Source organism: Trachurus trachurus (genome assembly GCF_905171665.1).
Source record: "Trachurus trachurus genome assembly, chromosome: 4".
In the NCBI taxonomy this organism is placed as follows: Eukaryota; Metazoa; Chordata; class Actinopteri; order Carangiformes; family Carangidae; genus Trachurus; species Trachurus trachurus.
In genome coordinates this window covers 15,975,086-15,991,096 of record NC_139898.1, presented here as the reverse complement: position 1 = coordinate 15,991,096, position 16,011 = coordinate 15,975,086, and the positions used below count along the sequence as shown (strand labels likewise).

General features: G+C 42.3%; 1 protein-coding gene across 1 annotated transcript in view; it reads left to right on the top strand.

Moving 5' to 3' along the window:
* Nucleotides 1–16,011, top strand: part of LOC310984493 (disintegrin and metalloproteinase domain-containing protein 10) — a 31,501-nt gene that overhangs the window by 7,038 nt on the left and 8,452 nt on the right. Inside the window, exons 5-9 of the mRNA XM_083969712.1 lie at nt 5,574–5,653; nt 6,330–6,452; nt 8,582–8,674; nt 8,983–9,151; nt 15,108–15,271. Of these exons, the coding sequence (XP_083825838.1) occupies nt 5,574–5,653; nt 6,330–6,452; nt 8,582–8,674; nt 8,983–9,151; nt 15,108–15,271 (629 nt within the window). The remainder of the gene's footprint in view (nt 1–5,573; nt 5,654–6,329; nt 6,453–8,581; nt 8,675–8,982; nt 9,152–15,107; nt 15,272–16,011) is intronic.

Below are 16,011 nucleotides of genomic sequence, written 5' to 3'. Positions count from 1 at the left end.
TCCAGGTCATCGGCCTGGGCTTGAAAGTCAGCTTCAGAACTGCAGATGCGCCGGATGCGGCTGAACTGTGAGAGGGGCAGGCTCTTGATCAGCGGTACAGGATGGAATGATGTGCCGTGAAGGATGGAGTTTTTATCAGTGCTCTTACGATATAGGTTGGAGCTGAGTTTATTATGGTCTCTGCACACAAGGACATCAAGGAAGTTCATTGTGTCCATGTCATAACTCATAGTGAATTTCAAGTGGCTATTGTTGGTGTTGATAAACTCATGAAACTCCTTGAGCTGACCTTCTGAGCCACTCCAAACAAAAAATATATCGTCTATATACCTCCTCCAATTGGAGATGAATTGTAAATGGGGGTTGCGTGGTTGGTTGAAGACGATATCTTGTTCGAAGAATCCGCAGTAGAGTGAAGCAAAGCTGGGTGCCATCTTGGCTCCCATGCTGGTCCCTGACACCTGGAGATAGAATTCAGAGCCAAAGAGGAAAAAATTGGAGGTGAGTACAATCTCAATGAGCTCAACAATGCAGCTACTGCTGGGGGTACAATGAGTGCGTTGATGCAGGAAAAATTCTGCAGCCCGTAACCCTCCTTCAAAAGGTACATTGGTGTACAGAGACTCAATGTCCATAGTCACTAGGAAAGATTCAGCTGGCATCTGGATAGACTGAATCATTTTGACAAATTCCATAGAGTCTTTTATATGATGGAAGTGCAGTGACTGGAGGCTGTATATGAATACATAAAAACTTCACAGATGTCCCCCCTGGTCGGCCCATTGTTGCGGCCATTGGCTCACTCACAGAGAACATTTCAGCCTTTATCGATCACTTTCTTCAGCCTCCAGTCACTGCACTTCCATCATATGTAAAAGACTCTATGGAATTTGTCAAAATGATTCAGTCTATCCAGATGCCAGCTGAATCTTTCCTAGTGACTATGGACATTGAGTCTCTGTACACCAATGTACCTTTTGAAGGAGGGTTACGGGCTGCAGAATTTTTCCTGCATCAACGCACTCATTGTACCCCCAGCAGTAGCTGCATTGTTGAGCTCATTGAGATTGTACTCACCTCCAATTTTTTCCTCTTTGGCTCTGAATTCTATCTCCAGGTGTCAGGGACCAGCATGGGAGCCAAGATGGCACCCAGCTTTGCTTCACTCTACTGCGGATTCTTCGAACAAGATATCGTCTTCAACCAACCACGCAACCCCCATTTACAATTCATCTCCAATTGGAGGAGGTATATAGACGATATATTTTTTGTTTGGAGTGGCTCAGAAGGTCAGCTCAAGGAGTTTCATGAGTTTATCAACACCAACAATAGCCACTTGAAATTCACTATGAGTTATGACATGGACACAATGAACTTCCTTGATGTCCTTGTGTGCAGAGACCATAATAAACTCAGCTCCAACCTATATCGTAAGAGCACTGATAAAAACTCCATCCTTTACGGCACATCATTCCATCCTGTACCGCTGATCAAGAGCCTGCCCCTCTCACAGTTCAGCCGCATCCGGCGCATCTGCAGTTCTGAAGCTGACTTTCAAGCCCAGGCCGATGACCTGGAGAGACGTTTCCTCCAAAGACAATACAAACGTGAGTGGGTCACAAATGCACGCACCAAATTTGAAAATGTATCACAAACTGAATGTCTTCAACACACTAGAGCTAAAACACTGGACTCCAGAGTGAGCTGTATCATGCAGTACTCACCTGTTGCTCAAGAAATCAAACACATCAGCAAACATTGGCACATTGTTGAATCGGACTCCATGTTAAAGTGCCTGTCTTCACCTCCTCGGATGGTCTATAAGAGACCACCTAATCTAAGAAACATGCTGGTGAGAGCCCACCTCCCAACACCTGAGAAGCCCCAGTTCTTCCAGCCTGTCCCTCATGGTAACTACAGATGTGGCCGGTGCACTCAGTGTAATTTCACACAGAAAACACACACCTTCAATCACCCCAGCTCCGGCAGACCTTTCAACATCAATGGAGTTATCACCTGTAATACCAAAAATGTCATATACATGCTGAGATGCCCGTGTGGCCTAGCATATGTGGGCAAGACGACCAGACCACTAAAGGTGAGGATCTCTGAACACAGGTCCAACATACGCAATCATGTCATCAGTAATCCAGTGGCCTGATGTCTGTCGCTTCTCATCTAAAAAAATTTTCAATATATTTTTGTATTGTCTATTGCTGTGGATAACTGATGCACTATATATATATATATCTTTGTCACCACTTTCAGGACGGTTTTAGGCACCTCCTTGATCTTTGTTTTCTACTTCAAATTACATTGCATTATGACGGTGATGCCTGATGTTTTCTGCCATGTGATTTTCCTAGTGAACATATGTTATTTATTTGGTGATCTTGTAGTATGTATAATAGCCTCTATCTTTTATATTTTTTTCATCACATGACATGTCAGGTGACCTGTACATCTACTTAAGCAGGTGTGTTAATTACTACTTTCATGTCTGATGAAGGGCTGAGCCCGAAACGTTACTTCTCTTGTGGTTGACAATAAATTGTCACGGGAGCAATTGCTGGTGTGCGGTCTTCTTCTTTTTTCTACTAATATACTCAGGTGAGACATGGGAATCGCTTTGTGCTTAACTGTTGCAGAAATAATAGCTTCCTTAAACTGAACTTACATTCGGTGAAGTTGTGTTGGTCCCTTCATCTTTTCTTACTGCATTTGGATGGTTTGATTTTATTTGATTTTACATTTATACAAATATTTGAAGTCTCCAGTTCAACAATCATGTAAATTATTTATTTTAATAATCATGACTTTATACAAGCTCAGGTGATTTGAGAAATTGGAGTACTCTGGCTGAACTCTGTGAGTTCATTAATAGTGTAAATGGAGAGGAAGTGAGTTAATCTGGACCACAGGAGACAGAAAATCTCCATTCAAATGTGTTAATTGCGTTGTTTTTAACAACTTTGGGGCTTTGTGGTTAGAAAGACCAATTTCAGTATATTCCTGAGTGGTGGTGTGTACAGAGAGAGCTTAGTTTAATGTTGAGGGTTCATTTGCACTTGAACAAACCAGTGTGGCACTTGAGGGCACTTAGACCAACCACTATGGCACCTGGGCCAACTACAAGGGTTCTTGGAGCACACTTGGCCTGAGCAGAGGGTCATTCATGGGGCACTTAGGTAACAACTTCAAGGCAAACAAGTTGTCCCATTAAAAACAACCTGCAAGAACATGAGGCTGAAAATGTAGTGTGAGTGTGGGGTGAGTATGTGATTTTAAAGATTTAAAGAGAGACTGCTGGCCTGTCATAGATGTTATAGTATTCAAAGCTTTGTGCTGGAAAGAGACTCTGACATGGTTTTCTTACGCTGGTCTCAGTCGTAAATATAGTATCTAACAGCTGCTGGGAATGTGAGTCTTGACTGAAATGCGATACTGATTTTTAATTTGGGAAAATCCTTTTAATCTTTCTATCGTACAGCAGTTTGTCATTTGTCAAGGACTTTGGCAATAAGACAGGATTAAGTTCACTTACTGATATTGTCTTCTCTTGTTGCATTAGGAAAAGACTGAAGTATAGATTATTCATTTCTGTCTGCAACTTTGGCAGCGCAGGCCTAAAACATTTGTCTAATCAACAAAAAGTGAGAAGCAAAGAGAGAGAAAACGACCATAGGCAAGTAAAGGTCTGGAAATAATTCCATCAGCGGGTCGACGCCCGGCATTTAGGCCTCCACATCCACCTCCACCCCCACTCGGTCCACCCCCACTCATGCCATGTATAGAACGAATTGCAGGTTTGTGATTGGCTGGAGGACTTTCGTAGCATGGTGTGATCCAATGATGTGTTCTCTCTCACTCTCACTCTCTCTCTCTCTCACTCTCTCTGTAGATTCAAGTCTGATGCAGGGTGATGTTGCACACACATGTAAATACACAATTTGCATTACCCCTTGAAGTTCTTACGGGTCACCAGTCAACTGGCAAAACATTGCCTGATTCTGTCACTCTCTCATTACTGCAAACGACATGTGAAAGTGATTATTATGTCATGTGCCTGAACTGTAACTGTGGAATTTGAAGCCATTTTTTTCTCTATATGTCACTGGAATTATTTGTGGGTCTAATAACCACAGGCTTTACATGCTCCGAGTGAGACCTATTGTTTTGAATATTGTTGCGTGGTTATGAAATATTTGCAGCTGTGTACTTTACATTACATTTACATTTTCACCCCAAACTTGTGTACAGATTCCCCTGCAGTCCCCCACTATAAACCTGACCTTCTCTTGTGCAATGAAGTCTTTGGCTTCCTGCAATTTTGTGGAATTCGCTGGCTTTTGCAGTGCAACACGACGGGCCAGTTTATGCTAATGCAAAACCTCCCGTGACTGCAATCCCATCATTACTGCATCAATCTGAATGAGGCAGCCATCTCAGAGATGTTGCGAATCGCAGAAGATGATGTTGTTTTTCGTGAAAGCAAACCACCAGGTATCGCAGCATTTTCCACAGGCTGGGCCCTGGCTCCCACTCCACACCACTGTGCTAATTTCCAAATGTAGGTCCTCTATTTATAAAGTGTCTGAGAATGTGAGTGTGCCTCTACCCATGCTAGTTACTGGACATACTGGTCAGGGTTGTCACACAGAAAACCTAGGTTTTCTGTGTGACACCTTTACTTCAACATCTAGGCTGCAGAATACTTTAACCAGATGAATTCATTTATGCTCCGTGGGGACTAATTGAATTCATAACAAGACGGTTTAGTGAAGGAAGAGTGGGGATTTAAGACCTAGTTAATTCTAACTTGGCCTCATATTCCTTGGATCATAATTTGAAACTCATGCAACTGTTGAATAATAATATAAATGTCAAATCTGACTTTGCTTCGATCTTGGAGGTTTATATCTGGAAATGTCAAGAAAGAAATCAGAAAACCTCAATATAAAACACCTGATTTCACAATGTGGCGACACGTTATTGCAAACATTGTCTCCTCTGACAATGGCTCTGTTTGTCAAACATGTCCCACATTTTACCAAAGCACAACTGTGTTTTTTGAAATCACTGTGTCTCTGCTTCATCCAGACCTTGATAGCCTGAGAATATCTATTGTTCTTGGCTGTTTCAGGTCGTCCTGTGACTGTCCAGCCGTTGAATCATTCAGCATGTTCTCCTCGATCATTGCCCCTGGTTAAACACACTCACTTTTATAATAACAGTTTCACTACAAACAAACAAATTTCTAAAGATCTGACTGTGAGCCTGGTCCACATCACAGATTTATTTATTTGTGAACTTATCTTACACAACATCTTGTTTGCTCCAAAAAAAAAAAAAAGGAACAGTAGTGGGTTGAACCAAACCTTGTTTGATCTTTGTCCAATCATTTATTGACTGTTTTATCTGGGACAAATACACCCACATTCAGATGAGTCATTCGCATTGTTTACTTGGCTGCGTGTGTGTTTGAGTCAATGATAATCATAAGACACAGTCAGTGACATATTCTGAATGTACACGTCTGTATTTTAAGTGTCATTGTGTGTTTTTTCATACAGTCCTGCCACGAATAAGCCCTGATGGATTCTGTGCTGCAGAACATCTAAACGTCCTCGCCCAAAGCCTCAGACCAAAAGAGGTAGGACAGTCCAGACATCACCTCAGTGAACCTTCATAATTTCCTGCTTATTTATAGCTAATTAACCTCTAACCAGGAAACCTGTTTTGGAGGGAGTTCACCAATGTGTCTGACTCACTTGTAGTGACCTCATTCATGAGGGCCATCATTCATTCACTCACTTTTATTTACCCTGTCGAGTCAGCAACAGCAATGACATGAATGCAAAAACACAGACAGAGTATTGTGTAAAATACAAATAACATAGCACAGTGAGTTAAGACCTAAGAGTAAGTATCTATACTGACACCGACCTTGAGTTTGTTGTAAAGAAATTATAAAATCAGTTATCATGGAATAAACATCTGTCAAATCTATTCAGCTAATCGCTCCCTTGGGTGCTTTGTTTGTTGCTAACATTTGACCAACAAGGTGGAGGTCCCAGTGTCCATTGTTGTCAAATGTGGATGTCTGTACAGTGGTTGCCATTTTTAACTACATACCTGCCAGTGGAGATCATTTCCACTGTTTGACCATAAAATTGGCTGAACAGCAACAACAGATGTTGTTCCCAGTGGAGCGTCCAAGTTGTGTTCCTGTCACAGTCCCTCCTCTCCTGTAGGAGCGCTTGTATCCGCACTGTGTCAACAACAACATACACACTCCCTCTTCATGTCCCTGCAACTGTCATCCACAGGAGGCAGCAGCGAGCCGGTCCAGAAGGACGGTTGATGAGACCAAGACCAGCTGCCTGCTCCATCTCCATGTTGACCACCTCTACTACAAGAAGTTCAAGTCTGTGGAAGCTGTTGTGGCTCAGGTGATAAGTCCTCAAACAACATCTACCTTTGTTTCACTTTGATGAGACGAGATATTTCAAATATGATGTGCACTTTAACCATGATTTCATTTTTAATTTCAGCATTTACCCTACTCAAGTTGTCAACAAGATAAAGACACACAATCTTACAGCATGTGTTTTGGCTAAAAACATAACCTTTCTGACCTTTCTTCTGAAGTTCAGATTCTTCTTTGACACAAAGAAAAGGTCCAAGCAGGTGTGCCACCCCCTACCAGAATGCGGCACTTAGATGCTGCTGATACCTGAGCTGGTATCAAAGCCTCAAAGAATGCAGCGTACACCGGAGCACTTTACTGTAATGGAAAATTCAGCAGAAGCTTCAGCGCACAGCACAATGTCCTCGGCTGGTAGTTGAGCAGTGTTTGCAAACCTGACCCTGAATGTAGTGTCCTGGATTCAGGGAACATGGTGCTGCAATCAAAGGTTACTTGGTGTAATTCCAAGGTTTGGGCTCAACATTAATTCAGTCATATTGAAGGCTAAAAGCAATTTAGGGGAATTGCTGAATGCTACATAAAGGATGAAGTTGTTACTACTACTGTGAGATGAATACAGGGCCGGTTGCAGGCCCTGTGCAGATGCACACAGCTGTCACGGTACTGCAGACAGACAAGGCTGAGAATCTTCTTGTTCTATAAGAATATGGTGGCAGATTTGGCCATAAGGTTTTGTGCCAGGTGTAAAGGCCTGACACAAAGCCACAAACACCTCCTGTTCTTCCCTTCGGCCCAGTCCGAAGCAGCAGCTGTAAAACTATCACTCAGGCCAAGTTGGAGCCTGATACACTGATGGAGACTCCTAGAGAGTTTATACAAAATTGAAAGAAATAAAACCCAACTGTTTTAGAAGATTTAGTGACCTCCCTCTGGTATTTAATTCACTCTGTGGACTCTGGACACTCTGTGAGGTGGCATATGACATTTAACATGTCAAACATTTTTAACCTTTGGTCCTCTGCTCTTGACCTTTGAGCTTTTTGGGGCAGCAAAATGACTGCAGCAGTGTAATGCAACCTGTGCAATTTTCAGAGGAATGTTAATTTACAAATTCTGAGCAGGTTACGGTTTAGCTTGATCTTGGTTTGAGTGTCAGCTGACCTGTGGTGAAGGTGTATTAATTCAGACCATTAAGCTACATAACAGTGATGGAACAAAGCTTTTGTAATTGGGCCTGAACATTGGATGAGATGTTGTCCTGGCAGAGTTTATACAGATAATGATGAGAATATAATTGCCATTTTAATTCCCTCCAAATGAAAACCAAGTAACTGCTTGTTATTGCTCTCTTTATCCAATACAAAGTTATCAGCGCACAGATGTTCTTCTCTTATTATTTCAGATTCATCCTCCCCCGATCTGAGCCAAGTTCAATTGAGGACAAGTTGAGCTTTGGTCGCTGTGTTTTCTGTCATGAAATCTGTTTTGCATGTGTGTTTTTTAATTGCATTCCTTAAAGTGGTCGAAGCAAGGTCAGTTAATGAGTGAGTAAGTCCGTCCTTAGATGTTACCCACACTGTTGTTTCTATCCAGCTCTCCTCCTGACATCCGTCCTCTCATCACCTCCTCTCACTCTCCTCGGATTCTTTCCATCACAAACACGCACACTTGCTGTTGTCCCTGGTTCAGTGCCAGATAATTGTTGCACCGGGTGAGAAAATATGGTGTAAGTGATGCCGTGATGTGATCTTTGAGTGTAAATAGACAAAATGCTGGTGTCAGTCACGGCTGACCTGGTTTTAAGGACTCACAAGTCCAAGGTATATTTACATTTGTGGAAACTTCCCAGGAGGCTCTCCCGTATATCTCCTCTCAGGCCCCGGCATGTGACTGGTCTGCACGTGCCTGTCTGGCCGTGCCACTCGCAGTTGAAACACTTGATGGATAACCTTGTTGCACAGATTACCTGACGTTTGGGCAGGACAGGATTAGCAGTTCAATGAGAGTCAAGACAAATGATAAATCTACTGTCAAACCCGTCTGCCAGGCATTGTGTTCATTGTGTTGCCAACCCCGAGTTACCAGTAAATGATCAGAAACAGGAGACGTTACCGATGATGATGAATCTTTTTTTCTCATTTCAACCCTCAGGTGAGCTCCTACATGCGGGCTGTGAATGACATCTATGACAAGGTGGACTTTGATGGGATCAAGCTCATCAACTTCAGAGTCAAATCCCTCAGTGTAAGATCCTCCTGCACCCGAACAACGACACTATTGTCCCACATTTCAGATGCACGTCAATGATAGCTCCATACAGCCACTAATCCTGACAGTCACTCATGCACTTAACAGAAATAGACACTGATTAAGATAATTATCAGTGGTGGTGCCTGTATGTCTTCTCCTACCACTGAGAATCAAACTAGGAACAACTCTCAGCCCCAAACTGAAGACTGAAATAGTAGTCGTACTTTCTCAGCACTGTGCCGTTGTGTTATTGTTTGTATCCGTCGTAGATATTTGATTTCAGTGTGCCCCTCTGTCTTCAGGTGATGACTGAGGAGGATAAAAATGATCGTCTGAATCCTTTGTATATCGGACCTGAAACACTGTTGAGTCTGTACTCTGAGAAAAATTGGGGCAACTTCTGTCTGTCCTACCTGCTCACCAACAGAGACTACAGCGGAGTGCTGGGGCTCGCCTGGGAGGGCAAGGCCGGTGAGTCACTGTCACAGTGTTTGTGTCCGCCTGCACAACCCATAATACAACAATGGATTCACACATGAGACAAACAAGCATACCACACTGTAGTTTGCGCAGTTGTTTTGCAGCACCACAGGTTTAAAGGTAGAGTCTGAGGTAGAATTGAGGTTTTTGCTCAAAAATGAACACTATGAAATCCAGTTTACACATCACCTATGGGCTTTTACTCATGTGGTGGTGACTGTGTCTGCGGAGCCCCCTCCCCCTGCCAGTATTTTGGTATTTTGCTTTGTTTTGATGCACGGGCACGCTTCTGGGTGGAGAGTCGTGTTTTCTCTCCAGCCAATGACAGGTGAAAGTCCCGGATGCTAGTGAGTGTTAGCAGCGGATGCCAGCTCGATGCTAACTCAAGCCCGCTTCCCAGCTCACCACAACGGCCCTCCTACCGTTACAGCATAACACTGGAGGCACCCGTTGTCAGTGAGAGTGTTTGAGCCAAGTTTGTCCGCTTTTGCGTACCGTATTCAAAGACCGCCACCTATGTATTTGTAAACAACTCATTCTAAGCTACAAGACAGCTTTCATTTGTATGCGGCTGTGATTAGACTTCGGTAAATACGTATTTATGAAAGCAATATTTGATTTTTTTTTTAAATATTTGCTAATAAAAAGGCAAATAAGCTACATACTGTCCCTTTAAGCTTTTTAAAGTTTTCAAGTTGTGTTGGAAATGTCCTTTATTTCATTAATGTGTCATTCTGTAAAAATAGAAATGTCCTTTATTAAGAAAAATAGTGTGCTTACTTTTAAATTAATGAACATCTTCATATAGACATCTAATGATTCCACAGTATACTCTCACTCATCGGCACCTTTATTAATTAAAATATATATAATATATATAATAATATATTGACTAAATATATAAACTTGTAATTTGAGAGACAAATTTAACAGGCTGTGTAAGGAACACATGTCATGTCGAGTCCTTCTTAAAGGATGGGACTTCAAAAGTGAAATAATGTTTTGTCCTGCTTTGTCTCTCAGTCTTAATCTCTGTGTGAATCACAGCTGTCAAAGCTCAGCTCCTTCTCTGGCTCCCAGGACTGCCTGCCTGGCCTTCATCTGTGACACCATGTGTCTACATTAAACACTCCCACTTTCCACATCAGTGTGAATCATTTGGCCAATGAAGGAGGGATCCAGGGTAATGCCTTATTTCAGTATTGCACATAGAAAAACAAAAACAAATATGCACACTCAAGTATCTTCTGCAAATGTGCCCTATAAGTCATCTTCTTGAAACTGCAAATGTAGGCCGCCCTTAGCTTTTCTTGATCTGTTGATGTTATCGCAGGCCTGTTATAGAAGCACTGTTTTGGTTTGAGAGACCAAAAGCAAAACATGAGTGAACTCCTTAATGAACAATCCTCAGTGATTTGCATATAAATCTGGCTCTTTATTCATTCTGCTGTTTGGCTCAGATCAGCAGGAAAGGCTATGAAAAGACAACACTACAAACATGTTTAATTCCTTTTATGTCGGTTTTGTTCCTTGCCTAAAAGAAAAAATAGTATTTTGCCATTGAGAACTTTCCTGTTTCTACATTTATTGCAATTCATGTTTGACCCAGTTGAGAAACATGAAAATATGAAATATTTGATTTTTGTTATCAGCTGTTAATGATGGCAACATGTTTTTCCAAATGACAGGTCTGGTGACCAACTGTGTGTAGTGTAGTGTGTAGTGTGTAGTGTTGTGGTGGAGGAAGTTGGACACTTATGTGGGAATCGTCAAGGTGGGAGGATCTTCCTGCTTGTCTGTATGACATTGTCTCATATGCAGCTTTTGATTGGCTAAACTAAGGGGCGTGAGAGCAGACCACCACAATGACATGTGATTAGGAAGCAGTGAACCTTTGACACTCTCACACACACACACACACACACACACACACACACACACACACACACACACACACACCACTCCCAGACGTCTTAGTGAGGTGGCTGCATTCCACAGCATGATCTCCATGGGGACAGCTCACGTGAGGCGCGCACACACACACACACACGTTGTATACTCATAGTAGCAGTGACATTGTTGTGACTTCTCAGTCTCATGTGACTGCCCCAGAGAAAGAGCAGAGCATTAAACATGGATAATGTTTGACCTCCAGAAACAGATATGCTCAACTCCAGCGTCTCCATCACCTACTTCCACCACTTTATCAGTGGTCTTGGGTAATAGAGGGCTTTCCATCACAGGACCATAAACCCAAAGACCCCGATGCCCCTGCAGCTATTAGCCGAGTGCACCGTGCACACACATGTAGACACGCACAAAACCCCTCTATCAATCACAGCAGACTCCTCCTCTAACCTCTCCATGTTGTGTGTTCATACGTCAGCGGAGGGTTGGGGGGTTGGGGTCAAAATGTCTGAAGCGTTTTCTACTAGTAAAATTCCATCTTCACGAGACTAAATGAGCAACAGATAGTAATTTTCCACATTGTATGTTTTGTGTTGTTGAGAATGGAAGCCTTGCAGTGTTGGTGGAGAATGTTACCACCATACAGTATATTGTGGTGTACACCATATATATATATATATGTATATATACACAAAACTTATACATACACACACACGCATATATACACTGTGTGTGTGTATATATGTGTGTGTATATATAAGTTCTGTTCATATCGCCCTTTTAACGTTACATCTCTGCTCTAAGCTTTGAAAGAAGGATTAACAAAAAAGTGTTTATAATGCACTGCTGAGTTTACAACCGAAACCATGTCTGCCTTCAAAGCAGTCTGCATGGAAGCTCAATAATGCAATAAATCCACAGCAAATTGCAAATCACCATAAAGTATCTTGTAAATCATTTACAAATCTGTTGCAAATTACATTTTTACAATGTTACTTCCTTTGTCAACAATACAGAGCCTCTAGGTCACAGTTTTTTTTTTTTTTTTTTGTTTCATTTTGAGGCAAGCCGTTCCCACATGGCCATAAAGTTGGACAATTGTTATTCACTTCTCTAATCAACTTATAATTCTTATTGCTTGTGAAGTCGCCGCCAGATTTTATCAGTGAAATCTGGCGGAGTACAACCATTCATCAGAAACACGCAAAGAGACAGAGCCAGGTTGAATCAGACCAGTGCTGCATTCCAGACACGTTAAGTCTTTTGTTTACACCGAAGGTCAAATAAGTCTCACAATACAGTTCAGGTCACTGCCCTCACACTGGATACTTTGGAAACAAAGCGAGCAGTGATGGGAAGTCACCGGATGCTGTTACATTATTTACAGTACTTCTGGCTGACTCCCAGAGCAGTTACTGTAGTTTTCTGAGAACTCTGACTCGTGTCTGTTTTTGTTGTTTGAGGTGATATTAGGATACGCAGACTCCCTGTGTGTGTTTATCGAGGGAAAGACCGCCCCTTTACTATTGTTTGATTGTTCATAAACCATGTGTATCATTCTTTGCTTACAAGTGTGTGTGTTTGCATGCAGGTTCCTGTATGTGTTTATCTATAATGTTAATATTTCAGCGGATGTTGCTGACTATATGCTTCTTGTTTCTGTTTATGTGCATCTCCGTGTGTGTGCATTCGCTGCAAGTGATCCACGGGATTGTTTGTTTCTCCGGACTGTGTTTATCAGCTAAGCCAATAAAAGGAGTCTTTCATTGCGGCTCCTTTCTGTGGCGAAGGCGAGAAGGAGGAGGGGTCAAAGTCGTAGCCCCCTCTCTCTGCTCACACTGCCAAAAAACACAGTCCCCGGCCTCCAAAGTAATGCTCTTTCTAGGAAACCCAGCTCCTTGAATGGCCCATCAGGGGGGCCATTTTAGGTCAAAAGCAGAGAATGCTAAAGAAATGCGTCCAGAATTCTTGATTAACAAGGCGGGAGAGACTTGCTTGGCAGCTTGTGGATATATCTTTTGGCTTATGGTGGTGAGGAGCACTATTAATAATGACACTGCCTAAGTGCAATTGCATTCCAGGCACGAGTCATCTCATGAGATCAATACAGAGGGATAAAATAATGTCAGGTTACTGCAACATCTCTCTCCCAGCCTCCTTCACCTGACATCTGATGGTAGTGTGACCGTCTTGCCTTTGCTTCTACCTCTTACAGACCCCTCATTGTTTCTACAACAGCAGAGATAGGGGGCACTCGTGTTTTTGTTTTTTGACCTCCAACTGTCCCTCACCGTTCCTACACGTCACACTTACGCCCCCTTTGTAACAAAAACATGCCAAAGGGAGATCCAGATGCCCACGACTGGTTCCCACAGTCCTCTGTGACATCCAGTGAACTCAGATTTCTCTGAAACGGCGCTGAATGTATGTAACAGACGTGCACCTCGCAAGCCTTGCCCACCAAAATGTTGGTGCTGCTGACTAGATTGTGTAAGAAATGTTACATAAAATTCACGTGACTGCATGTGAACTGCCGAGACCCCCAACCTGAAAAACACACGGATACAAATAGAGCCAGCCAATGAAGAGACAGGATGGGCACATGGAAATTACACCCACGGCAGCAGGTTGAGTTGAAATGGCGGCGGCAATGAGTGTTGAGAACCTGATAAGGGGGAGCTTTGTAACATTGAACTTACACTAAAGATATAGGAGGTCATTATTCTTTAAGGTTCATTGGTTAGATGTTTTTGTCCCCCACTTTGTTGAGTCAAGGACTGAAGGCGATAATAGCAGCAAGAACTGTCACAACTTTAAGAACTGGTTCTGTAAAACTGGTTTAAAGTTAAGTCTTATACGAACAGCTCATCTATGTTACTCAAATAGGACCAGTCTACAGCATAGGCACTCAGTTTGACCAATGGGACTGGTTTCTGTAGATCTCGTCCTCTGGCTGGTCGGCTGAAACATGATGTCACAACCCAGCTGTCCATCCATGTGAATGTGGCCAGGTGTTTGTAATTGCGGGAATAGCTTTCAGGGATATTACATAAACCCAAAGGCAATGGAGGCCACTAGAGGCCGAACGCCTGTGCAGGCTTTCATGTGAAACTAGACGTGTTCAGTGCTGCAGTGTCTGTCTGCACCTCCCTGTCCCCGGGGCCTCAGAGGTCGATAACACTTCAGCAGCAAAACATTGTTGGTTTAAGGTATTTCCAGTGGCACACACATGCAGTTATGTAATTACACTGTCCAGCAAGGTGACAAGTGGGTATGTTTTCATCAGGTCTTACTGTTGGGCCTGTTGGGCCTGCAATTTAATACTTTTGTTGCAGCAGGAATTAAGTGCAAACATCATACATTCATGAGCTTTTAGCTTTGTAGTCGGGGTCAAAGGTCATATTTGTTTCACCTTCTTGCTGTGTTATATCTGTTGTGAACTATATACAGTAAAATACATAAACAACAAACTGTAGACTGTGTAAAGGATGCTTGGATTTAGATTTTTATCATGAGATGATTGGAATTAAATATTGTATATTATTATGGGGGTAATACCGACACACACACACACACACACACACACACACACACACACACACACACACACACACACACACACACACACACACTCACAGTGTTTAAATTAAGACGACTATGTCACCAACTGAAAAGATCTAAACCCTGTTACCTTCTCCAATTGTTTTTTACCCGAAATGAGGAAGAGATACTTATGACCGTCACCTTGGAACAATGACAGAGACACAAAGAGTTTTGTACGTCACAAACCTGAGGTAATAAATAAACAAACAAATAAACCTCAGCTTCTGAGGAGGCAAGATGAACCCCCACTCATCGAGTTTTTTCCTTCAATCTTTTACAAACCTGATTGACGTGTTTTTAAAAAGCAACATTGACATTTTACTGACAATTAATCTATTTCACTCATCATTTACTAAATTGGAAAATGCAGGAATTTAATTGTTGGCAGCAGCACCAGGCATCTCCATGTTTATCCTGTCATCTCTGTGTTATTCAGGTAACTGGGGAGGAATATGTTCAAAAGAAACCACCATGCGTAACGGGAAAGTCTCCACCCTGAACACCGGCCTGGTGACGATTCAGAACTTCGGACAGTTCCTCCCCGCTCGACTCGTCCAGCTAACCTTTGCTCATGAGCTTGGCCACAGCTTGGGATCTCCGGTTAGTCGCCTTTTTTTATACTTGACTCTCTTCTACTTCATCTGCCTGATTCCAAGGAATCCACTCGGAGCACAAAATCAATTCGGTATTAAAAATACAAGCAATTAAATAATCATGTTAAGTCTGCTCCACAAATTCCACCTAGAAAGCACATGTTGTAGGTTATTATTTCAGGTTTGTAAACCAACGGGTTGTCAGGTTGTCAAAGAACCCAAACTGTCCCTTTAATCTGTGCATATGGTGAGGTCATCCAAAGACAAATCCTGACCCTGTTTCTAAGACAGTGAATAATGGAACAATTCAGGGACAACACAACCGCAGTCATGATTCATTGGGATATGACCACATGTCCTGTCCTACATTCGGGTGGAATATAAAACACCAACTCTGAGGCTCAGAATGAAGTTTATAGGGAGAGCTGTGGTTATTTTACAGGTCTAGATAGGTTACTGTGGATTAAGAGGCGTCTTTTTGACACACCACTGGTATTGTAATAGCCTATGTTCAGTGCAGCTGCAGGTCTTTTTCAAAGTGGACATTTTAACAGTGGGCCAGTGGTATGGGATAAATTACAAAAACATCTCACTACTTCACATTATGTCTTTGCAGCAACTCGGTGCCAAAAGACAATTATTTACTTTTTTTCTTTTTTTCCCCAAATATTTGATACATGAAAAAAAAAAAAAAAAAGACTAAATGAAAAGCCTTTATCCAGGCCTATTGGTTGAAACAACACCTGA